Here is a 26093-nt window from a genome sequence, read left to right as displayed (position 1 = left end):
TACTGCAGATGAGTCTCACTTTTTTTCCACATAGAAAAACAGTAATCATGTGGTTCTTTTGTTAATTCTTTTTTAATCTTTTCTTGCGATCCTTCCCACCTATGGGTTTGATCTGTGATTTTCTTGTCGGGGTTGACAGATAAGACCGTGTTCAGATGTGTTATGTGCAAAGATGATAGATCTGTTCATAGATGGCTGAGCAGGTTTTCCTTCCCTGAGGTGGAATTCTGAGTTCAGCTGTGGTGTAAAGGAGCACTTGAACTGTCCCTGACATTTCCTGTTGTGTTGTGACTGTGTTTGCTTGAAGGGTTTAAACTTTCCCGGCTTAGATCCCAGGACAGGTATCGGCGAGGGCACAGTCTGTTGGGCCTTTCTCAACCGTGCATCTGCCTTATTTTCCTTGATAAACCATCCAGACAGGGCGTGTCATAACAACAGCGTTGAGAAAAATGTTTGATCAAAGTGATTGGTCCTTCACTCCTGCAGTAAAGATGAAAGATGGTATTTTTATTGCATGCTAGTAATGGTGTTACACTGAACTAATTGGTTTCATTTGCCAAACACCCTAGGGGATGCAAATGGATACTCTGCCACATTTGACTGCAAGGGCCATCGATGCTAGCGCCGTGTGCTGGAAAAACACAGCGTTAAATAGATGAATTAGCCTCAGATGAGCCTTGCGGCTTTCTTGGAGAATCCCTGACTGTGTTCCTCGCTCCAAACTACTAGTCGTGTCATGTGCCCGATGTCTTCAGACAGAGATTCTTTATTTCATGCTCTGACTAATGTTTGGTTCTGGGGTCACGATGTAATAAAAGTTTATGTATAATGTTCATAAATCTTTCCGTTAATCAATCAAAAACATACTGCAAATTAAAATGGCAACTATCTCAGTTATGGCAGGTGATATGTTGTCAGTACAATATGGCTTTATTTTCTAGCATGTGCATTCTTTTGTGCTTGCATAGTAATTACATTTTCTGGGTATAAGGTTTTTACCTACTGATATCGTGATATTCATCGAGAGTGCATATATCGATTCAACTTACGCTGTTGATAGGCATTTGTCCTTGTAGCCATCATTATCAGCAAAATTCTATGTGAATCATTTGCCGCTTTTTGTTTTGTCAGGATCTTCCTTCCACACATATAAGCGAGGAAGCTACAACCACCATCTTAACAAAGAACTGGAGAATGTTAAAAATCAGAGAAACAAACTGGGTGAGTAATTTGAGTAATCTGAGTTGATTGAAAGAGGAAACTTTTTTTTTTTTTTTTACAAAAATCATTTTGCTGACTAGCAAATGCTTTCTTAATTTTGGACTTTTACCAAAACTGCCGGATAATTTTCTATTCAGTTCAGATATTATAAATGAGCCCACAGGCTTGTTGGTGGTAAGGTGCAGAAGGAGTGGGGCGGTAAGCTCAAAGGCACTTAGGATATTGAACAAGATGCAAACTTTATATTGTAGGCAGCCTTTTAGTGATGTCATTAATTTAGAAGGATGGTGAATATAAAGTGCACTTGGCAAACTTCACGGGCTGGCAAGGTGGGTGCACTTTGAGAAAAGTAGAACTAACAAGCTTTGAAATGAAGAAAAAAAAGTCAATATGACACTGACCAAAAGGTAGTCAAATACACATCGTAAGGAACACAGGTGTCTTCTGACTATATTGGAGTGTGTTCAGAAAGGTCCAGAAAATGATTGATAGCTCCAACATGTAGTGTACCCTGATAAAAGTGTCTTTGCAGTCTCTACGTACTGAAAAGTGTAATTCGATTATAAAGAATCGAAACTTCTTAGAGCCCAATTATGGGGTACTAGTAGAAATAAAGAGCATTTCTTCTTCTGGCAGAGTTATTGGGGTCAGGTTATTATGTGACAGATCCATAAAAGTCCACTGAAGACTGTCAGCCACAAGCAACAGAAACGATTGGTTAGTCCTTTGAATCATCCTACCAGCTTTCGGTTTCTCCTTCAATACCTAAGTAGAAGGAAGAAATTGATCAATTAAATTTTTGGACCTGACTCATTTGTTGTAAGCCATCACTGGTGTGAACATGTGTTGATCAATATTTCAGCTGTCCATGTCTTGAGAGTATGTGGTGATTAAATGTAAAATGTGACTGGTTGGGAATTTGTGTTAAAATACTGTCTCCCTTTCAGAGAGAAGGAAGAAAGCTTCAGGTTGGGAGAAGAACTTGTTGTATCCCATAGTGATGCTGATCCTGCTCACAGGAACGGTGAGCGAGCTATCATTAAGGCCAAGCTGTTTACCTATGGCACGCACAGCCTGCCTACAAGCCTCTGAGATGAACGCCGACACCTAAAATACCATTTTCTGAAGTTTTCTCAGATCCTGGGTGTGGAAGGACTTTCTGTCTAATAGCTGTTTAAGGAAATCCTTAATATCCACCTAAAAGGCAGATTTTCAGCAGATTATAGTGTTTAAAGCAGTTTTTACTGTCTGATGTAGTTGGATAGTGTAGAAAGGACATGTGAGAGACATGGCACGTGCTTCCAGCAAACCCTGGCTGTTTTATGTTTGGAGAAGCTTATAGTTGATTGTGAGAGAATCATCGGACTTCCTAAAGTTTAAGTATATTGAGGCGCCTGATACTTTGCGTATTAAGTCATTCTCCAGATGATTATATTTTGTGCCGGCTAATCTTCTTCTTCCTCTCTGTCTGCAGACAATTTCAGTTCTCATTGTTGCGTTGAACATACTCTACCTTTTAGTGGATGAGACTGCCATGCCCAAAGGATCAACGGTAGGCCTATGTTATTTTACCCTCCACAGATAAACATAGACACACATCCAGTAGGAATACTGCAAAAGCCACCTCACTGTCTGAGCTGCTGTGTTCCTGGCGGCAACATAAAGAAAATTCCGGATATGCTCAGGTGCACTCTGAAAGAAAGGACCTGTACAGATGTTAATCGGAGCTCAATTCTGTGCTTCTGTTTTGTTTTGAAAGCTCATTGAAAGTCATTTCACAGCAGTGTGCACATTCAATGAGCTAGCTACGTGTCTCAAGTCCACAGTGACGGAATTTGTTGCTTTTTCTCTCCTCTTCCGAGGCAGACCTGAAGTGGAATGACTCTCACAGATTCTCATCTCTTTCCAATGTGCAATGTGTTTTAAGCTCTCCTTATCTCCTCTTATCTGCACCGGCAGAGGTGTGTGTTTAATGTGTGTATGCACATTTGTGGTTGCATTCTTGTCTGAATAGGGGAAACATGATGTATCCTATTTCTCCCTCATTTCACATCTTGTGGGCAACTGCCAGCGCTGCCCTCAACACTCCAATTATTTTAAGACAAGTTTTTGTTTGCCATGATGCATCACAGAAAATCCCCGAAATTACACTTTGTTATAATGCTCAAAGCTGTCCTAACAGTGTGACCCCACTTAATAGCTTTTGCATTTGCTACTCTGGATCAGCGTCACGTCTCTGATCAAACAGTTTTATTAGAAGAGAGTCACAGCCTGGATGTGGAATCGTCCTTTTCTTAGACGAAAATCAAAACCTGTAGTATTGTCAACTATATATCACCTTTCCACGACCGTTTGAACTGCCTTGCTTTAAATCTGTGCAGAAATTCCCTCACGATGTCAAGAAAGGTGATAAGGGACAGAAAATGATATAGCAGGTTGGTGGTGCGCTTGAGGTTTGGGGTAGGTAATGTCAGGGCAGAGATATTCAGACTGTGGGAAAGTCAAATGAAGCCCCGAGGCAGTGATTGTTATGGGGCGAGAACACAATAGAATTGCCCTGTCAATGTTTGTCTTCCCTTCAAGCTCAGCATCCTATCGTCCTCCTTTACATACCGAGCACTTCCCACCCATCTCTTCAGAATAGGGGATGGATGAAGATGAAAAGAAGGAGAAAAACAGGTGGAGGAAGATGAGCATGAATGTTCAGTGGGGAAATGATTAAACTGCACCTTCTGTCAAATGGATTGTGTTTTACTGCCATTAATAGAGACCCATAAAGCCCAGGCTAGGCGCCACACTTGACACTTCGTGAACAATATGCCACTGGAGGACTGGATTTTCATACCATTGTGTCACCAGACTCACAAAATTACATAATCACTACACAATTCCCAACCTACAGAGATCGGAACTGTTAATGTATTTCTTCCCTGCAACCTGTTTCCATCTTTGCCCTGCTGCTAACAAGTGTGAAAAAGGCTCCATTTCCACCATGGAAACCATATCAATTATTTATCTGATCTCATAGTCCAGGGATCAAAATGTTGACGAAGCTAAATTTGTAAATGTATCGCCAACACCGGGACAAAATCGTTGCCACTTGGTGACAATGAGTGGCCACAAATTGCACCAGACTCTGGTTCATACAGGCAGAGATGTCTCGTAAATGTTGACACAAGCTAATGGCTAAAATACCTGCGACAAGGGACTTTTCTATCGTATTCCGCCAGATCAACTTGGCTTTATAAAACATACATATTTATTTATATATTTATATAATGTTCTATACTCAACTACTCAATCCTCGTTGTACCCCAAGTGCTCCTGTTACTAGATGCTGAAAACGTGTTGGACAGGGTTGAGTGGGATTTTTTTGGTTTCCTACCATGCAACAAAAAATGGTTTTGATGCAGTTTTTTTAAATTGTTGCATGTGTTCCCTCAGGCCAATCTACAGGCTCAGTTAGATTAGAAGTATTTTCAAGTATATCCCTAATACAGTTATTGTGGCCCTTTAGGAGGAATGTCTGGTGACAATTTAAATGCATATTAAATGCATAAAAACTGAGTCACATTCCATGAAACTCTGGCCGGACAGCAGTTTGACTGATAAACATTTTGCATATACTTGACTTATGTTGGATTGTTATTGTCTACTCATGTGTGTTCTCGTGGTGTAAAAGAGGAAAATGGACGAGCACAAAACAATGGTGGCATCAAACCCATCTTAACAGTAGCATAGCTTATCAATTACGCTAACAACCGACAGTAAAATTCATATTTAATAACTGATAGACTAGTCGTTGCAGTTTTCAAATTTGGTAGGTCACACCTCACACGCACCTGGTTTAAGGCATCTTGAGAATGCATATCTGCTGCACTCTCATTCAGTGTTGGTGTGACAAGTTGGTCACAGTTCCGTTGCTGTCTTTTTCAGGAGCGAGGGATCGGGAACACATCCCTTTCCACCTTTGGCGTGGCTCAGGCAGCACTGGAGATCCTCCTCATGTTGTATCCTTTCACTGACACCCCCCTTCACCCCTCCCCTCCATACAGGTCTTGTTCTTTCGGCCTGAGTGGCATGCTCCATGGCCAAGAGCAACATTGTCCAGCCATTTCTGTTTGCCCAGGGCATTGTTTACCTAGACTCAGTCCGGAAGACATGCTCTGCTTTTTCGTCACCTTTTATCAAAGCTGAAAAGGTGCAGATTTTGGACACTTTTGTTGACGACTCAATGAAGCTGATTTGCTCCCAACAGAGTGTTGTTAGTCTTTGACTGATTTGCTGAACAGCTATTTGATGGTCTCCTCTGTCGTTGGCTTCTATAGTCTTCGAGTCTTTGAGGGACTCACTCCCAGGAAGGACGACACAACCATGACGACGGTAAAGCTGGGCACGAAGGGGAAGGGAGGGGTGGAGGAGGCAATGGTGCTGACAGTCTGCCTAAGATGCTGATGAGTTTTACTTCCCCACTTCCTTCTTCCTACTCCAAACTCCCAACTGCTCACTAATGTTTTCCTCGGGGGACCCTGAATGGCTTCAGTTGATCTGTCCAATATTTGTTTGTGGGTTCGGCAAACAAGGGCAAAGTGCAAGCTCTTTTCTCGTACATCAGAGGCCGGCTGGGTTTTTCTCCTTTTTCTTTTTTTTTTGTGAGCAGGATGAAGAGGGAAGCTTGGAGGATGTGTGTTCTGCATGGCCCATAGTGGCATCCATTCATTTGTTAATGAGTTTGGGAGTGGTGAGGCTTGTTAACTAGCAATGACGCTCCAGTCAAAGGACAATAGAGAACCTGGTAATGAGCAACTTCAGAGGCGCCAACTGTACAATATGTGGAGCCAATTTAACATCAAGTGGAGTGTATGCGTGTCTTTGCCAGCATCACTACAGAAAGTATTGTTCTTTTTTGTATAATTTACGTTTTAAAACTAAAACACTAATGATACATTTCTGTTGAAATTTATAGATAATTGGTTGCAGTGTGTCGATTTTGGTCCTGAGCTCAGCTCTGCCCGTGATGTCCAGAACCCTGGGTGAGTATAAATGTCTGTGCAAACATCAAGGAAACTTAACACGAAATGGTTTGGGAATAAATGTATATATACAGTATGCCATCTTTCAGGGTGCAAAGCTAACTGTTATCACTGGCACTGCTCTTTCTTTATTGCACGGATATAATCGTGACACCGGAAATATGGTTTCCAGATATGACCTTGAGAAATTGGCGCTTTACTGCTCAGTTAATGTGTTGTGAGAGAGTGCTTTGAACTAAGCTGATATCTATAAAGCCGCAGACAAGAGCATTGATAACTCCTGTATTTGATATGGTATTTCACAAGGTAATTACCATTATACCCTTTTACATTAAGCATTTCCGCAAGTCTTAAAACCCAATCAGTCAGTTTCTCCCGCAGCGTTGGACAGAGCCATTGGAAGGGAGAAAAATGATCGGTGTAGCAACATCACAATGGCACTAATAAACATGCCGAGAGCCAAGCACAGCTGTTCAAATAGCACAACAGTGATGTGTGCTGTGTGCGAGTGTGGTGGTGGTGGGAGACCAACAGAGTGGAGGATTGGGCCGGCGTGAGCATACACTGACTCATCTAGAGCTTTACAAAATATCAACAGGTTCAGCTTTGTGGCGCTGAAAAGATGAAAAGGAATAAATGTAAGGGAAAAGGCCTCACGCACAACAGGCGGAGAGTTGAGTGAGACGTAAAGAGACTAGGAAGTGTTTTGTGGGTTTTGTATGATGTCAGCTGGTTTTGTGAATGTACTATCACTGCAGTGTGGGAAGAAAGTAGTGTGTCCGCAGTATCACAGCTCACGCTGGTGGTGCTCGATTAGTTCTACCAAATAGCAGTCGCATGGTCATTTAAACTGACAGGACAGAAGGGAATTGAGTATTGTGCTGATGTTCAAGGTTTACACTGAAAATTGGTGTGATTCCTGCTCAAGGTGTATGTTGTGGAGAAAACCAGCCAAAAATGAATCAAAAACGCTTGTCACTGAATTCTTTCTGGTCTCGAACATATAAAGCTTCTGTAATCTGCTGTACGATTCAAAATACTTTCTTGGGCTTTCATGTTCCGACAAGACAAGACAAGAGGATAAGAAACATACGAACAGCCTTACATCTACATTCACAAAAGTATTTTCTATAGTGAACATTGTGAAGATGGGTTTTGAGTGAAAGACCATTGTATCTTATCTTATCGGGCTGATGCTGTTGTGACAGCTCAAATGCATCAGCCATTACCGTGTGCCCTCTGGATAGATTTTCTGAAATTACTAGAGCTGGATCAAAACCTTTGGCAATATAAATTAAATTAGTCAGACCACAGCGGGAGACAGAATCGACTGGGGTCTGTGTAGTCTGCCCACTGGTCTCTTTAGAAGCAATTCTGTTAAAGGAGCTGGATGTGCGCTAACTGCCCACTGTGGCTGTAAATATATCTCTCCGGACAGCACATTGATTGCCTGAACTAATTGACGACAAAAGGTTGTGGAGCTGGTACGAGAGCCCGACAACACCAGAGCTGCTCCATGATCAATGTATCTCCTGCATGGTTCTTGGGTTTTTATAGATTTAGTGTAGTTACCCGTTATCTTTCTCATTCTGGCATGGGTTCCAAGCTCAGCGCTCTCATTCTGAAAAACCTGTTGAATTGTGACTTGCAACTATAATGTGCACCAGCGCGTCAATTCCTTAAAACAACCTGTTACCAGTCCACTCTCGTACGGTGAAGTGGACCAAAATTTGGTGAGGCTCATGGAGGCTGCCAACTTGTTCGGATTCTTCTCTACACAGTCACAAAGCACACGTGTAATTATTGCTGATGTGAAGTTAGTGTAAAGAGAGGCTTTAGAAATGTTTACTGAACTACGTGTTTATGATGAGCTGACTCAACTATACAGTAATTCTATATTAAACGATACTACCAATAAAGTAGGCAGACAAAAGACATTCATTTAGTACTACAGGAGTGGAGTTTTCACACAGACTATCAACTGCTTCTATTGGAAATATACTGTGGAAATACCTTCTGCTACTGCCTTACCTGACCTTACCAGGACAGCATTTCTGACACTAATGCTTATGGACTTTCCAGCAGTCACTCCTGCTACCTGACCACAGCTGCAGCCGTGTCTAAGTGAGGAATGGCCTGCCGAAAAGTGTATCATTCTGAGAAAATGAAGTTTGATAAATGGTCAAAGATGCAGATTTCATGCACTTGTGTGAAAATTTGCCAAGGCTTGAGTTGCTCACTTGTAAATGGCTTGGAATTGGTCATTGTCAGGGAAAGTGGACCTTGTTTCAAGACTGTGCCACAAGAACTTTGGTCCTAAATTTCCTGTTCAGTCTGTGAATATGTTGGAAATATTTTAATTGTCTAATTTGTCATCATCATTTTCAGGTAATATCCTTGAAGCCTCTTCTTGATCGATCTGACTTTCTGCCCCTGACAGGCATCACAAGGTTCGATTTACTGGGCGATTTTGGGAGATTTAATTGGCTTGGAAACTTCTACATTGTTCTTTCATACAACTTACTCTTTGCCGTGGTAACAACGCTTTGTCTCGTGAGGAAATTCACCTCAGCCGTGCGGGAAGAGCTCCTGAAGGCATTGGGTAATGTATTCAATATTTTCTTTGTGCTTGTCATAAATAATTCATTCAGGCTTGAAGAGAATGTGACTGACTTGACTAGTAAAACTAGTGAAAACAAACATAAATGTAATGAAAATGGCACCAGGGTTTGTCGTGCTAAGGGAGGGACACATGACAGAAGATGTCCTGTGTCTGTGTCGGCTCACCGTGTTGGATGTGGTTAAGAAACTGTCAGAGAAACAGAGGAACCGGGAGGGAAACAGACATCAATACCTTTAGCTAAGTGAAATGCTGAGGCTTTTAATGACATCTCGCCGCTTATCTTTCCCTGCCCAGGTCTGGATAAATTGCAACTGTCAAACAGCCCCACAGACCCTGAATCTGGGAAGCTCTCGGCAAACGGGCATCAGAAAACTCTGTAAAGGGAGCCATAGATCAACACACACACACACACACACACACACAGCTTAGCACAGCCATGGGGAGATTTCCACAGGACTGCTGATAGGTGCGAGGGATTGGCGGGAACTTAATAAACCCCGCCAGTGTCTGACGGATGCTGCAAATGGAGGCTGAGAGCAATTTAGCTTCGTGACATTCCATCCGCTGTGTCTCTGATGGGAGCTGGGACGGAGCCAGGGATGAGGCCGACGAGTGAAATAAGACTGGCATCACTGCAGTGACCTTGACGTCGGGCTCAAGCAGGACTTTCTCCTCCTCTCCCTGGCTCCACTGGAACGTTCAGAAACTCTACCTGTTTTCCCTCAGCCCCAAGTCGCAGTCCTAGCTTAAGGCAGGTGGGTGTTTTGCTTTTGTTCCCATTAAAAGTGAATCTTGCTCCTCCATTGGTTAACAACTGCAGGAGTTGAGTTCAAAGCTACATGTCAAGATATCTGATGTTCCCGGGAATAAAGACACTAGAATAAAGTGCACTAGGTGAAAATGTGTCATAGCCATGCAAGTGTTTCTATTGTCTCATCGGGAAAGGGATTTTTATTTGGCAGTTTGCAAGTGCGCTTGCGTTGTTACAAAGATGTCATTCTTGTTTACTGAGCTAAATGCGTGCTTACACCCACACTACTACGATTTAAGTCATTCATGTATGTCATTCTTTGATAGCTCCATGACAACTTGGTGTCAGATGAACTCGTAGCTCTTCTCAAATGGACAGATGAAGTTTCAAACCAACAGGAAGTTGTTTTCAGGTAAAATTCCACCTCAAATAAGGCTTTATTATTATTTATTCTGCATGTATGTATGCGGGTGTAGTCGCTTAAAAAGGGCAGGAATTACATTTATTTTTTATTATTTTAATGGTAGATACCAACATTTTTGTGAATACTTGCTTTTATTTTAACAAGTGTGTGAGTGTATATGTGGAGTTTTATTTTTGGCTACATCGTGGACTGCCATCAGTCAGAATTGTGTCTGAAGCAATTTAATTCCACATGCCCAACAAGTATAATAAAGGATTTTGGCTCATACTGGCAATTACATAAAGCGTACGACTCCATCCAACTGGCCCCTTACACAATCTCAAAGACCTCATCATGATATGATGAAGAGATCTGCTCCGTATAAAAGTGGTTTCTGGGCAAGTCATTTGTTTCCTCAATTCAAGATCTCAAGCCTTGACATCCATTCATTTATACTAGATGCAAAAACTAGATGATCAACGTTATCGTAGTAGTGTGGCTGTTTGCCGCGGGTCTCTTGAACTGCTGCTGGTATATTTTGGGCTTTTGCGTCCACAGACTCGCCACAAGTTCAGAATTGTAATCTGATCAAATCCAAATAGATAAATGGTGACGTGAAGTCTGCGGACATTTGTGCATGGATTTTATAGAAAACAAGTCATCACCAAAATGTTTTTTAAATCACCAACCTTGCTTTTATATTGTGTATCTATGGATATCTTTGTCATCTTTTCTGTTGTTTGGATGAGGAACTTGGGCTCTGACAGCATCCTCTCTGGGTCTGGCGCACTGCGGATTTCTATTCTGTTGTAAATAGTTTTTATATCACCAGTCTGATGCAAACATCTTTACGTCTTCAAGTGTCGGAGAAATGTTTGGTGACTCAGGCTCACTTTGTTGTATTGCTGCATTATCCTCAACTGTGATGTTTATTTGCCCACAGAAACACCCCAAATGCCTTAGACAGCACCCTGCAGGCTTCGTGTTGAGGTTGTTTCTGTTGTTCGTCCGTAGACAGTTCCACTGTGATTCCTGTATCCGTTCGTCCCACTTCCGTTCGCCATGATTGTATCGCCATGGATTCATTCATGACCTCTCAGACTTGATTGTTCATTTGAGTCGAGTTCCCCGATGACGTAAATGTTGTGGTGTCATAAATGTAGACGTCATGTGCCGTCAATGTGTTGAATGTGACGTTTTTTTTTGGGGTTGGCATTTTATGCTTTATTTTCCCTTTTAAAAAAAAGTGAATGTTGCTGTTTGCCTTCAATTGTTGCTGAGGTACAAAGACCACAACTCGATGGCTGATGTCAACCGACACAACATGACTGTCCTGTGTGACTCACTCTAGACTGGTGTTAAGGACTAAGGCTTGACTTCAGAAAACGGCAAACAAACATAACTTAAGAGTGATGTAAACCTACTCTTTAACCTTCAAAGATTAAATGAACTTCAGGTATGATGCAAAATGTACAACCACTGGAACAAACTATCATTTAGGCTGATGGAAATAGATTTATTTTACTTGACAATTGAGGCGTGAGAAAATGTTGGGAACAATAGCTGCCGACATATTGTCAACTCCCAATAGTCATTTGTGAAGCCTGAAGTCCATGAGCATCTTCAAAGTCATGTAGTGTACAGTGGAGGTGCATGTTCCAGTTGAAGTCAAAGTTCTTTAAAGCGAGGACCAAAGATCTAATTCAGGTGGATCTTCCATCAAAATGGAACGTAAAGTTAAACAAGCATTCAATAAATACTGAAAACTACACAGAAGGCTTGTGCTGCATCGAGTTTTGTTGTTCAACCACCGTTCTTGCAGCTACATACAGAATATATGCAAACTGCAGGAGAATGCAGGTAGAGCTAACAAATGATCACAATCGTCGTCGTTTCTGCAGCACATCTCTGTCGTGAGTTTCAGCAAAATGGGACGCTGCATGTCATTTTTAGTATGTTTTGTGAATGTACATTTTTTTAGTATTTGTCAGTTTGCTCAGTGGACAGCGTTATTTTTTATGTTTTGTGCGTTTGGAAATAAAACTTAAAAAAAAAAAGTGGATTTTGTTTCATGTATACAAGAATTCACTCTCACTTTAAGTCCATCAACTAGAATCAATGAGAACGGCTTAATAAATGACTCACAAAATCGAGTCAGCTGCACTGGATGATAAAACATTTATAGTTATCCGATCATGTGTCCGCACTTGGTTACCACTCGTCATGACTTTTGAACCAGGACTCTTTCAAAGCATGAGTCAAACTCCAAGTTGCCCAGGAGAGCCTGAACTTACCATGCTGTTTTTCTGCAGGAGGCTGCCAGCAATCTAAATCTATACACTTGTCACAAGAATGTATCATTTATCCTGAAATTGTGACAAGCGACAATGTCATGCGGTAAATATGAAGCCTAGTATAGTTGGAGCAAATAAAGATTGAAAACCTCTTCCCGGTCGAGGAGACGAGGGCTGTTGTAGTGTTGTAGTAGGGGCACAACAGAGAGCAGACAGCAGAAGCTGAAGCACGTTTACATTGTTACATAGCATTAATCCAAGAGTTGCCAAGTCCTGCTCACTCTTGATGTTCAGTTCTTCTCTATTCATCCAGTCCAGGACGTAATGATTTGTCTCCTCTGGTGCAAGTCAAGCTCTACTGTATGGTTTTTAGAGGTTCAGTCTACCGGGTTTAGATGAGTCTCCTATGGTAGACTGACCTACAGAGGGGGCAGGAGGGTCTCCTGGCTCCAGCAAAGGTTTCCAGAGCCTCTAAACAGTGCTGGTGGAAGAGATGAGAGCAGGACAGGAGAGCGGTGCGTCTCTGACTGTGGCTCGATCCATCGGCTTCTGTTTCAGGGAGGCTGCACAGAGCAGTCAGGCAGATTGGACACTCCCACACGCCGCGGCTCATCACCTGTAGGACAGGGGAAACGGTGAGGTAATCAGGCAACAACCCGAATAAAAGATGTGACCCACTTTTAATGACTCTGAATTGAATGATCAATATGCTATCTATTTGCCTTTGATGAAATTACACCTCCATTACTCGACAAACAGGAGACAGAGCTGAAAAAGCGCTCTGAGGTTTCAAAGGAGAAGAGGAAGGAGGAATTGCTGAGGTTCATGGATGGGTTAAGAAGGATGATCAAGATAAGTTAAGGCGATAGTAGTGGGCTCAGTTGGTTCTGACCTGGCTCTGTAGCCTCGCCCAGTCCTCCTCATTCAGTTCAGGACTCAACTTTCTCTCCAGCTGCTGGAAAATCCGCCGGCTGGATGACAGCGATTGGTCGATTTCACTCAGGAAAGCATCCGTGTCAGTGTGAAGGTTCAGGACGAAGCAGTCATTCAGTTCCTGCAACTGATGACAAGAAATCATTTCATTGACACAAAGGTTTGTCAGACGTATGACAACAGTCAGGAGTGCGTAGAGTCATATCTGCGGCACAATAGTTGTAAACCAGGAAGCTTAATTTTTTTAGTTTTTTTGTTTTCTTTGACCGATGGACTAAATCTGTCCTATATAAATTCATATAAGAGTAAGAGAGAGATTATGTATCAAAACATTCACAGATTATTTTCAGATTCAATTGTTTGATCGACTCCTCTTCTGATCAACCCCGACAAACACAGCAGCACGACTTCATGTCTGTGACAGTGTAGATGCCCACAAAATTGCCTCCTTACTCTCTTTGATGAGTCAAAGTCAAGGCTTAGGGGCCAAACTTGGCCTGAGTGGCCCACTCACCTCCAATGCATCTTGATAGTAAGACTCATGACAGCATTGTTTTGAAGAAAAAATGATCGATGGCAACAATTTGGAGTGAAGCTGTTGAAAGCGCCAAGGCAGTGACCAACAGTGTCGGAGTGTGATGACAACTGGAGGCCTACACGACGTAAAATCTTGTCGTGTCACAGAAACTAATTTTAGGGATAACTTGCAGCAGTGCAAGATGAAACTGAAAAGCATGTGCCTGAGTGCTCAAGATGTTTGCAGCTTCATGTTGGCGAATGCATCGATATTTGTTGCTTTTGCTGTGATAAATTTTTATTTAATGAATTACTTTTTTGTTTCCTCAAGTTAGTGAGTGTGAGTAAAAAAAGGTGTATAAAAGGTGCACAAAGCCCTGAGAAGCTAGAAACTAAAATTGGCTTGTTTAAGTGGCGCATACAGATGAACTCTTATATACGGTCAAAGACACTTCAATACATATTTACATTGTTCAGCGAGCTACCTGGACTGTGTTTAAAATTTCAACTCAAGTAGCAGAAACTGAATTTGTAATAGGGTTGGACACCCTTGCTCTAGAATAAGTCAGGAGTACACATACAAGTAACATCCGACTTATGACCAGGATCGGTTCCGACCATCCGGTTGTAAGTCAGATTGGACGCAAGTCGAATGCCAGATGCGAGGGTTATCGGTAATACTATGTCAATCTGTTGCGTTTTTAAGCAACTTTATCTGTTGAATACTATTATATAGCAAGCTGTTTACAGCCGTAACTGTTGTACGCGTTGCCAGGCTGCTACGTGCATCTGCTGGCCTTAGTTGTAAGTACGGGTGGACGCAAGTCGAGCAGGTCGTAAGTCGGATGTTACTTCTACTGGCCCCAACACTGTTAAACCAACAGCAGCAAAAAGATACTAGCTCATAACTGGGCCTCCCAAGCACATCACAGTTGGGAAAACCTAAAGCAGTGTTTATGCCACAGTGTTTTGCACTGTAGAGTCGCAGTGTTACCATGAACATACCTGTGCCACTATACTCAGGAGTTTGATCGGAGAAAGTATTAAAAACAGCATTGAAAAACAAAGTATTAAAAGCTTTGTTATGCTGTATCTTCTTCACTTATTGGATCAAACCTTTTAGACAAACTAGCACTCTGACGTTTGTCTCATCCTCTCAGCCAGTCGCGGTGACATCAGAATTGGTTTACAACAAGGACTTTTATCACTAATTAAACAGCAGTTCAGCATTGGGATGTAGGCCTTTATGAGCCTGGCTGACTTTTCCACAGGCAAGACAAACAGTGAGGCCTACTGTGAACTTTGCCTCGCACCAGAGCTGTCGCGAACACGAGAGGACTTGAGAGGGAGGGAGCAAGACACCGGCTAAGGGTTATCTCACAGCAATCCATCTAGATGTCGATGGTGTCCCCGTAACGTGTTGACTCATGGTCCAAACTGCAAAGCGTAAACAAAAATGAAAGCTGGAGGAGAAGATCGGCCGATAAGACGTTTTGAAAATGCTGTTGTCTGTTGTTCGTGTCCTCTTCAGCGAACACCTGTGCTTCTGTGGAACAAACAAGCGTTGCTGCCTCCTGCTACGGTGAAGAGAATGGCTTCCTCTGCCCCGCACAGGTCCCAGCCCAGCACTAACATGCCTGTTTGCATTACAGTCAGCTAAGCAAATAAGTCTTGCCCTTGAAAATCAAGTCAATCAGAGCTGTCAGCGCCTTGGTGCTCAGCGTGCAGCTCTTGAAGATCATCCCCAGAGTGACAAAAGATACCAGACAATCTCATGACCACCCACCAACTGCTGAATCACACTCACAGAATGTAAAGTGACAGACGTCGTCCATGACTCGCATGTCGACCCCACGTGGCCTAGTGTGTTCCAACCCGAGTCAATTGGCTCCGTACATGTGGTTCCTTTGTTCACGCGACATGCGAAGGCACAGTTTATAGGGCAGATGATGGACGCCGACAGGGGGAGGGGTCGGACACTACGATCTCACGGACTTGCCACTTTTGCTTTATCAGCCTCCGTGACGCGTAAAAGCACTTTGTATGATTACATGTTTCGCTATATGGAATCTGAGACTTGACGACACTGGACACAAATGTTTGGAATGTTTCAAAGTCACTGGGCATTATCTTATTGGTCACACACAGTGATGAATTACACACAGGCATGAGGAGAAAAGCAGATTTAGCGCAGTGAAGCAGGCGCTGACCAACACTGGGGTGAAGGAGGTTCACTAGGTGGCAACCTTCCGTCACTCTCTGCATCACCTGGTCCATTTTAATGACCTACAGACATATCTTCAGGTCACCCTACATCTGCATCAGGGCAGAGAATCCAGCACATATGAATCAGGCCTCCATGGCTAAAATTGTCCAAAGCCATATTCCGTTTTGGGGCCGGGGGTTTACCCACCAAATACGGACCATGCCTACATCAGATTACACGTAGTACACATTGAAATTAAGATGGAAAAGTGGTGCAACTACAACAAGCAGCCAAGTAAGTCACGTCCACCTGACGTAGCTGGGCTGAGGTGTAGCCCCCCACCAAAGCCTCAGCAACAGAAAATAAAGAGTTCAAATTCTCAAAAACAATAGTAACGCAACTGCATTTCTCTAACACATGCGATAAATGTAGATTTTAGAAATGAAAGAACCAGAACACGCTTTTCTTACGTCTTTTTCATGAAAAGGAAATGGACAGACCTAATCTGAACCAACGTAACATCAAGTCATGGAATTTGCACGCTGTTTGACTTAAACACAAATCTCTCTGTACAAGTGGACAAACAGAGTTCATTCACAAAGCATCAAAGGCGTAGGAAGAGGGTGACAGCAGGTGAAGTCTGTTTGGAGGTTAAAACTGGGGTCAGAGAGTCCCTGAAACCTCTCAGCCTCCACTCTTCAGAAGTGATGTTTGCCCCATCTATGTTTGACCGATTACACAGCCGAAGAATGTCACGCTTGAATGTACTCTGATGAAGGAGACTTTCAGCTCAATTAAAAACAATATGCTATTCTGTAACGAAGTCTAAAACTCACCTTTTCTTCCAAGAATTTCCGCCTTAGTTGTTTGTCTTTGGGGCAGACAGTTTTCCGTATTTCATGGAACCTCTTCCGGGCAGCGTGTCCTCGCCAGCAGGCTTGAATTCTGAAAGTTATTAAACCTCAATAAATCCAGGACTGATGTTCTTAGAATTGATCGCACTGGCAACAATCCCAAATTTCAGGCATTTAACCCTCTATTCAAATAAAAAGTATATTAACTGGCTCATCTGTGCACATAGCAATAGACACCTTGGAGGAAGGAAGCTAAATTATGAACTTCAAACTGAAGGATGTACAACATTTTGCACATCAAACATGAGTTCAGACTGGCTCCTAGAGTTCTCAGAGAAAGATGACTGATTATACAAGTCTCTAGCGACCTTGGAAACACCATCGTCTTCATGGATCTTTTAGTTTTGTTCTCAAGTAAGGAGAGGTCATGCTAATTCCCAAGCGTTTGTGAGTTTCGTGGGAATGCCATTTTGCAGATTGTCACCTGGTTGCGCACAGATGTTTGTAAAGACGTGCGCCGTCATGGATCACCCTTGTTTCATATTGCTCTGTTCGACACATGGGACAGCACTTTCTTCTTGAAAACCTCTCAAAGGACTGCAGACAGGCTCGGTGAAACACGTGGGAACAAGACAGCAGCACCTGAAATAGGAGGAAGTAAAAAGAATCAGACTTCTTTTCTGTTCTATCCAGGTGTTAACCATGTTTAGCAGCGTTATTCTGACATGACAGTACTCTTCTGAATGGAGACAGTTTCCAGTTTGAACTGTGCGCGCCCGGCAACCGCCTGCCCTCATGCGTCGCAGGTATTTGTGAGCTTTACGTCGATGTGTATTCAGGCACATGAGTGAAAGTGTGTATCCAAGTCTTATTTGCTAAAGGGCTGGAGGGAATCAACATGACTCCTGGTGGGACACTTGGCAGTAGGAGCATTGGTTTCTCTACCTGTGAGGCTGAATGGTGCTGTCTGAAAAGAGACAACTGCAGTTTACTCAGAAGTCTCCAGACGCAGGGGGGTAAGTGATTTCCCATTGTCTTTAGCCTGCTCAGCACTCTCCATCACCAGTGAATGGCCACCCGCTGTGCACTATTTCCCAAAGCTCAGATCTGACTGAGACTTTCCCTCCCTGACAGCTTACTATTCAGCGATGTACGAAAAGCATCCAGGTGAATGCTAAAGTAAAAGAGCCATTCACGAATTCTATCCTACAATGGCGGTGACATATTATATTTTACATTAAAACCTGTCTATTTTCAATATTGCATGAACTCGCATTTAATACTTTGGCAGCGCTCAACCAGTTTACAAAGATGACCACATTCCACTTTCATTTGCCGGTAAATGGACCTTTCTTTCTCGCAGAAGAACTAATATTTACACGTATCCACGGCAACCATTCTTTGTGTGACTGTCTTTTCCAGCATTCTTCAGTCAATTGGAATCTCAAAGTGGGTCAGAAGGGCGCAAATGACCCTCACAGTAGCAGACTGATTGCTACATGCTGACGTCACAGCTGAGTTCTGAAGCACTGCGGGTAAATTTGTACAGTTGTCTACACAGATTATATGCGGCAGCGGGGCGATGCTGGGGAGGAAGGGTGTGTCTTGGTGTGAGTGACTGGGAGTGTTGGGGAGCACCTGTGGCTGCAGATGAAACGCCTCCTTGCATATTGCGCAAGGATGTTCTGATTCACGCTCCTGAACCGATCGGCTCTTCACCTGACTCCACTCATCCTCGCTCAGACGCTCGGGAGGAGCGGGCACCAAACCCACTCTCTGAGCTAAAAGATGGTGAGACATCAGGCTTCATAAATAAATGCAAAACAAATGAACAAGGTTGATACCCAGAGTTAAAGGTGGTGGAGTCACATCCAGGACATATTCTCTGTCACCCACAGGATCCAGCTCCACATGTTCCTTCACCATCACTTCATTTCTCAATCGCAAAGTTCGGGGTGCTTTCAATTTGTTTCTGTGCAACGGGTCGGAGAGCAACAGATCCGGAAGAAAGAGGGTCCGGTTGATGTGGTCTTGGAAGGCAACTGAGGTGAAAACCAAATTGCGAGTGCTGTTTTTAGACGGCAAACCCTGAAAAACATCCAAATTGACAAATGAGCTACATTCATTATTGCACCGGGGGGTAAAGACGCTCTACAATACTTATTTCAACCCAGTGTCTGTTGAGTCATGGGGTCAACAAATGTATCAGCTGCCTTTAAACCTCCCTTTCCTGATACCTGAACTTTTCAAAGGAAAGAGTCATGATGTCATTTCTGATGCGCTAAAAAAAGCAACCCGGTGACATTTATAGCAAGGTGCCCTCTCTGGAACTGCGTTTTACCACCCCACTACTTTCTTTATTAGTTGGCACTTCCCATAAAACGTAACGGCCCATGGGACAGTGACTCAACGACGCCCGATCGAACCGATTTTAAAAATAGCTGAAAAAGTCGTTTAATCGGAAACAGGGTCACAAAACAGAAATATGTTTTACGTCAGGAGCCACAAACCCGTTCCACTGCTGAAGGTTTTCATCAGTTTGACTCTCAGGTGTCTGGCAAACGCCAGCGATTCTTAGAAAACATCCGTTGTGTGTATAAGCTGTCTTGCAAATCCTTACCCATTCACATCTGTTATGACCTTTAAATTATTAGTTTTAGCTTGTACCAAGCAAAAGCTTGACTTAATTTGTGATATAGTTGTTGTCAAATTAAAACCAAACAGTTTAGAATGACTGAAACTTCATGAGTGATTTAATGTAATCTCTCATCTGACATCTGTGACGATATTGAACACGCAAGTGATGATCGTGAAGACACAAGCAACTTGTGAATTTCACTTGTTTACAGACACTTTAAAGAGGAAGAAGGAAAGAAGCCTTCCGTTCTTTGTTCTTGAGTTTTTTTTCGCCTTCTTCACACGGATATTGTAACATTCTAATAATGATGAAACGTATTTCTGGCTATGTATACACTGTACATGACACTGTCAAGACATCGAACACAGGTCTCAGGTCTTAATATAACAAGTATTGAAATATTTCACATGAATAAATAGATGATAAAACACTCAACGTGTGCAGCGATTAGCCGCTAACGTCACGCTTTTTTTTTTAGCACCAAAACGACAGTTCACTGCGGCAGTTGAAACTAATATTTTAGTTTGTTAATACGAGACGAATGTAGTTTAAAAGGAGAATCAAACCTTCCGTGTCGCCATCCTATCAGCGGAGTGTTAGAGCGGCTGCTAGGCGACAAGCACCGCCCCAATGTCAGTCAACAATCTCGCCGGTGATTGGTTGAACAGTGAGCTGTGATTTCCCTACACTGAGTTGAACGTGTCAAGCATTGTGAATCAATGTACAAGTCAAAGCACAGCTCATCTACAAGTTGCTGTCTGTGCGAGTGGCTGTTCTGACACAGAGACAGGAACATCTGTCCAGGGTGTCACCTGTCCCTCACTCGATGCAGATGGGATTGACTTTAGATATCAGAATTTCATTGAATTTTGACCGGTAATTGATATTCAGCTGTTTAATACAGTAGTAAAAATAAAATTACATACATTCATATATAGTTGATGGGTTGTGTTATGTTGATCAAACCCATCTTTGACTAAACCTCACACTGGTTGTGTTGGAATAAGAATACTGTACAGTGGAAAGCATTAAAATACATCAACATCATTTTTATTTCACCTATTTTATGGACACTTTTGTTCTTTTATTTTCAGCAAAAATATTTTTTTTTCAAATTTCAACATTCTATTGCAAAGTAATGTTTTTTTTTAAGATATTAACCTGGGCTATATTTCCAACGTAACCTTCAACATGCAGGATTTAACATACTACAGATGAAGTGACAACTATACTGGGAACTGCTTCTCTCTCCGTGTTGGCATCTTACTAATGATTATTTTATCAGCCAGGAGTTGTTGGGGATTGTTGGAACCTGACCAAGCGAGGACCGTCTGCGTGAGTCACCGAGCTGTCGTCAGCATAAGCGCTGAACAAAGCTAAGCTCCTCATACCTGCGCTGTGAGCTCAGGGATCCCTCCCAGGTCACCCCTAAATGGAAAACCATGCACACAAACACGCAGAAGATGTCTCTCTCTCTCTTTTTTTTGTGAGGCCGATGAAAAGTTTGCTTCAATTATCACACACAAGGCCTCTCAAAACGCTTTGCAGACTTGATTGACTTTGATGTGTTCTCCCAGAATTGGTGAAAACAGATGGCTGGGGAGAGGGGTAACGGTGAGGCCTGTCCATCTGCCGAAGTCGTCTAAGAAAACAAAGTGAAGACTTGACTCGGGGAGAGGAGGAAACCCCTGAGCTTCTCAAGAGGCTGCTGCATTCTTGAGATTAGGACAAGAAAAACGCAGACCACTGCCGCTAATGCCCCAGACAAAGAGGTGGAACAATTTATAAGTTAAAAATGTGCGCTTGGAGCTCAATCAAAGGCCTGTCGTTCACAATGGCAGACTCAGGGCTTCGGTTTGTTGTTTTAAGTAAATAATCACGCTTAAAAGATAGGGCAGAGACCATGCTCCAGTCCTCGATGAAGCCAGCATTCTTCCAACTGTCATCGGGCTGGATTTCAGTGGGCACCTTTAGGTTCCAACATCAGCTCTGTTTGTCTTTCTTTATGGCTTTGTTGAAGACTTTTTATGTTTATCTGATTCTTTGTATAAAATAACAGTACAATCTGACGCTTAGGACTGGATCAAAGGACTCATACTGGAGGTGGACCATACGTGAGCCAAGGCAACTTTGATCACACGGCACCAAATATTTTGATTCCAAATACCACAGTCTGTTTGGTTCTTCAATGGCCTCCATCTTGAGATAAAGGGCGACGTTCATGGCTTTGAAAAGATGAAATCTGTCTCTGGCAATGTGGAGTTAGAATCTATTACCAATTCATAAAAGTACAACAGGCATGGCACTCACTGTGTTGTTATAAACATGAATTTACTGCCACCTTCCGATCACACTGTATGTCCAGTTGTACCCAGATCAAGCCGAAGTCACAGCAAGGGCAAAGGTCTGAGCTAAAACTGAGCTAAACGCTTGAATAAATACTTGGTCTCCGTCTAACTGGTTTTAAGGACTGTAAGATATTTGTTTGTAGCGACAGAAGCTAACTTTCTTAAAGTACCTAGTATCTATTTTCAGGTGTTTTCAAAACTTCCTCTTTCAGCTTCTCCCTTCAGGGGTGGCCACAGCGGATCATCCTCCTCCATCTCACCCTGTCCTCTGCTTCCTCTTCTCTCAAACCTACAAACCTCATGTCCTCCTTCACCACGTCCATAAATCTCCTCTTTGGCCTTCCTCTCCACCTTCTGCCTGACAGTTCCAACCTCAACATCTTCCTACCAATGTACTGGCTCTCTCTCCTCTGTACATGTCCAAACCATCTCCATCTAGCCTCTCTGACTTTGTCTCCTAAACACCTGACATGTGCTGTCCCTCTGATCTACTGCTCCCTGATCCTATCCATCCTGTTCACTCCCAGAGAGAACCTCAGCATCTTCATCTCTGCTACCTCTTCTATTATATATTTGCTGATAACATTGGGACATAAAGCAAACCCAGCACGTATTCTCGTTGTTATAGGAGCAACATAAAAAATTGTCTTCTGAGGAAGAGCAAGTTAGTCTGATGCCTTTTGACGCAAAATAATAGAGGATAGATGAATCGATAGGTTGTTGCCCATGTTGAGACGCCACCTACAGCCAATATGCTACTTGTGTCCTCTTCACTCACCATCTCTCTGCAGAACTGACACCACGGCCAAGAGTCAACCTGAGAGCATCAGACAGTGAAAGGAAACTGGAGAGCTTGTGAAGTAAGGACTGCTAAGATGTGTCTGCCACGGCTACTCAAGATTGTACCCAAGTGCAAGGTGTGCTGGTTGACAAAAGGCACGGAGACGAAAGTAATTTAAGAATTTAATGAACAAAGACGAGACAATATACAGACAAATAAACAAGTAAGGAGAACAAAAGGCACCGTAATCAGAACGTGGACCAGGAACTACACGTACTGGGAAAGAATCGTGGAGGAACGTGAAGCAACCATCTGGCGGCACAAGCTGGCGTCGAGGGGTTGATATCCATTGGAGGCTTGATGATCAAGTGCACGACAGCTGTGCCACTCGAAAAGCTGGAGGGAAAGAAGGAAGAGGAAACACAGGAGCAACAAAATAAAAGCATGAAGCAACACAGAGTAGACAAAGACAGAACAGTCAAATGGAGTGCGGACATGACAATGTCCATGACCAACTGGCGAAAGATTTCATCATAAGCAAGCTTTCAAATGAGACGAAGGAGTGTGGCAGCAACCAAAAAAAACGTATGAAAAGTGAATGGAAAGTGTGTCTGGTCTGATGGACATGCAGTTGCTCAGAAAAACGCCCCAGCTCTTGTCTCACCCGTGTCACTGCCCTATTCAGATTTTCTGACTGCAGACCTGCCACTTCACTGCCACTTCATGGCGATGATAAACCAGAGAGAGTGACAACGTTTAAATTCATCATCGACATGCGTGTATTGTCATATCTCAAATTTCCATAAATGGGTTGCTAAGTAAATAAAGCATTTCAACGTGTGTGTGTGTGTGTGTGTGTGTGTGTGCAGGTGCGTGGCCTGTCTCCAGTCATGAAGCGGCGGCGTGTCCATGTGATATATTTGCTTGTTGTCAAATGAGTAATTGCTGTGAGATACAGATGAGAGAGGGCAGCCCATAATGGTTAATTCACAATTATGTCAGCCAGCGAGATGAGCATGAGACCAACCACTTTGATAGGAGACAGTGGACGGGGACAGAAATCAGATTATTTGACCACCTGACCCGTAATGCCTCCCTAACATGACTTTAATCACCTGGAGTCCCTGAGAGTGATCCGGGCCGTGTCGAGGCTTGAACGCTCCTGTGTTGCCGGCTCCTCCAGCGCTGAGTCAGGCGGGTTTAGAAACACGGCGCTATCATTGCAGCATCAGGGAGATGGAGCCTCCAATGATTTGACGTGTCTTTTGTAAATGAAATACAAATCAGGGCTTATGGTTTCGCTTAATTTACTAAGTGCTACATTACCTCATACTTTGGACCTAACAATGGATTTGCAATAAATCTCGGCGCCGGTTGAAATGATGGAGGGGCTCACATATCACCAAATGTGCCAGCCCTTATTAGCACTTGAGAACATATTGATTGAGTATTTTGATTCATGTGCACAAGAGGGTACGGTGGCATTGAGAGGACCATGTCCAGTCCCTTGTGTCTAGTCGGGGACTTTCATGCCCACTCACCCCTGGTGTGAGCAGGCCCAGGCTAAGTGACAGATGATGCTCTACATCGGTAACTCATCTCATGTTCCATCCATTACTCTTCATTATTGCAGAGGAGTGACATCGGTGGGCAAACAGGCTGCAGTGGCAAGTGCTGCATCCTCACAGCCCTCTCTCTGGAGTTTCTATGTTCTCACTCAGGGTTCTTCCTGCAGTGTGTGTGTGTGTGTTTGTTGCGCCCTTTGATGGACCACCGACCTGAACCTGGTGGTGCTTATAGTATTTTCCTTTTAAGGCATCTGCTTTTATTTATGCTCTCTGCATTTCTTGTGCAAAGGAGTTCCACTATCTTACGATCTTGCTCACAAGTGACGGAGGAATGATGTGTGAGATCAACAGATCAGTGCGGCATGTTCAGTTACAAGCTGTGGGTTATGATCAAGCGAGGATACAAGGATAAAAATGTTTCCCTGAACCATGCCACCAAATAGTGATAGTGGCTCTGGCATCTTGTCAGGTTGCCTCCTGAGTGTCTCCGTAGTGAGGTGTTGCAGGTTTGTCCAACCAACAGGAGGCTCTGAGTAGACATGGAATATCCTGGGGTGAGATTCTTTCTTGACTTGAAGGACCTTGACATTACCTCAGCAGAACTGGAGGTCATTTCTGAGTTACAGCTGCATGGGACTCAGCTCAACTGTGGCTAAAAGGAAAAAAGTTGATAGATGGATATGTTGAGGCAAGTATCTGTCGGGATGAGTCATTGTCAGCTTCACATAAAGTCGACAAAGTAAGAAATTCTTATTATTATGAAATGAAAAATATTGTACTACACTGTGCAGTTATGTCACATTCCAAATAAAACAAGAACAAATACGTTATTTTATTGTATGTTTTCTTTGAGAACTATTTTTCTTGAGTGAAAAAAAGAGATGTCCCATAACAAAGCTGTTTCAACTGTATTCAGAATTTAAATAATAATTTGCTAAAATATATAGCTGATTTTTCTTGATCCTAATGATAAAAGATTTGATGGTAGTCTACCAAGCGTGGGCTCAGATTTCTTGTATACTCACAGTAAAAAAAAAAAAAGTGTTATCAGAATGAAAAGCAACATATCTTGTGTGAACCCCTGTGCAATGTCATTTTAAAAATACTTCCTTTTCTTGCTCGGCCCTTCACGATCAGCCAAAGGTTACAAAAAAAATGTGATTCAGGACAGGACTTCAATCATAACGGAAAACATCCAGGTAACCTTTGTGTTTCCTTGTGAAACAGCCTGAGCTGACGCCGTGATGTAAGGTCAGTTCTGCAGAAGCCGGGCTGTTGTGCGGCCATCTTTCTCCATAATGGACAATAATTGAGCTGAATCCATCAGAATAGCTGGAAATAGAGCACCATAATGGGAATAAATGGTTCACTGTGAAAGCATACGCACTTGAAAATCCTGCCGTTCCTGCTGCGTCTCACAGCCATTGCAACTGATGGTCATTCTGTCTCATTATCTACCATACACACGGTGAGAGGTCAAATCACGCGTGTGAAGCTGGACCAGTCGTCTTTGTGTATCCGTCGCTGTTGAAAAAATAAATGACAATTTCCTTTTATTGGTGATTTCATGCAATATGTTCCTTCTTAATGAGACTGATGTACAATATTCACACTGACCGACGTTCTCAACACCCATCAATCTCGCAGACGACCTCAAAAAATAATTCACTCATTCCATTTTTAAGGGACAAGGTGAAATAATTTACAATAGTTTCTCTCCAAACTCCACCATAAATCAGCCGCAGCAGCGTTTTCATCTGATTGAATGAATGCAGGAGCCCTGAAGTTTGCCCCGGCGCTGGGGAATGTGTTGGTGCTGCTTCTCATAAATGCCAAGTTCTTTGGGGAATAAGAATAAATATCACAACCACTCTCTAGAATTACCACGTAATTGGGGACTTTCCGTGTCTACACAGGACCCCTG

The 26093-nt window shown here is 42.9% G+C and overlaps 2 protein-coding genes across 10 annotated transcripts in view; one reads left to right on the top strand and one right to left on the bottom strand.

Annotated features, from left to right (window-relative positions):
- The window catches only part of lmbr1 (limb development membrane protein 1), a 29826-nt gene extending 19507 nt beyond the window's left edge, over positions 1 to 10319 (top strand). For 2 of the 7 annotated variants that reach the window (XM_053858370.1, XM_053858366.1), the window contains exons 10-17: positions 1132 to 1221; positions 2169 to 2245; positions 2696 to 2773; positions 5158 to 5231; positions 5514 to 5604; positions 6188 to 6254; positions 8695 to 8856; positions 9172 to 10319. In XM_053858370.1, coding sequence (XP_053714345.1) covers positions 1132 to 1221; positions 2169 to 2245; positions 2696 to 2773; positions 5158 to 5231; positions 5514 to 5604; positions 6188 to 6254; positions 8695 to 8856; positions 9172 to 9257 — 725 coding nt within the window. In that variant the 3' untranslated portion in view covers positions 9258 to 10319. Of the gene's footprint in view, positions 1 to 1131; positions 1222 to 2168; positions 2246 to 2695; positions 2774 to 5157; positions 5232 to 5513; positions 5605 to 6187; positions 6255 to 8336 lie in introns of all 7 variants that reach the window. The other 5 variants (XM_053858365.1, XM_053858364.1, XR_008414088.1 and 2 more) reach the window with 4 other exon arrangements.
- A 1116-nt stretch (positions 10320 to 11435) lies between these two features.
- On the bottom strand, positions 11436 to 22719 carry rnf32 (ring finger protein 32). 3 transcript variants are annotated; one of them, XM_053858371.1, is made up of 7 exons: positions 20039 to 22698; positions 18679 to 18922; positions 18473 to 18615; positions 17319 to 17476; positions 16817 to 16925; positions 13218 to 13385; positions 11436 to 12941 (listed from the first exon to the last, which is right to left on the bottom strand). In XM_053858371.1, exons 1-7 carry the CDS (start codon positions 20051 to 20053, stop codon positions 12717 to 12719), a joined length of 1062 nt encoding a protein of 353 aa, XP_053714346.1. In that variant the 5' UTR covers positions 20054 to 22698; the 3' UTR covers positions 11436 to 12716. The 3 variants fall into 3 exon arrangements, with proteins under 3 accessions (XP_053714346.1, XP_053714347.1, XP_053714348.1); XM_053858372.1 differs by having other exon boundaries at positions 11437 to 12941; positions 22599 to 22719; XM_053858373.1 differs by lacking the exon at positions 20039 to 22698 and adding an exon at positions 19455 to 20030 and having other exon boundaries at positions 11437 to 12941.
- Between the last annotated feature and the right edge of the window lie 3374 nt (positions 22720 to 26093).

Source organism: Synchiropus splendidus, chromosome 3 (assembly GCF_027744825.2).
Source record: "Synchiropus splendidus isolate RoL2022-P1 chromosome 3, RoL_Sspl_1.0, whole genome shotgun sequence".
Taxonomy (NCBI): Eukaryota; Metazoa; Chordata; class Actinopteri; order Syngnathiformes; family Callionymidae; genus Synchiropus; species Synchiropus splendidus.
Note: the sequence above shows the minus strand (reverse complement) of the source record. Positions and strands in the feature narration are given on the sequence as shown.

Bases quoted from the DNA above. Each gene is read 5' to 3' on its own strand.
- rnf32 (XM_053858371.1), bottom strand. The intron at 13,386-16,816 runs GTGAGTTTTAGA...TCTTGTCATCAG, and splicing joins GGAAATTCTTGGAAGAAAAG to TTGCAGGAACTGAATGACTG. The intron at 12,942-13,217 runs GTCAGAACCAAC...CCTGTCCTACAG, and splicing joins GGGCGAGGCTACAGAGCCAG to GTGATGAGCCGCGGCGTGTG.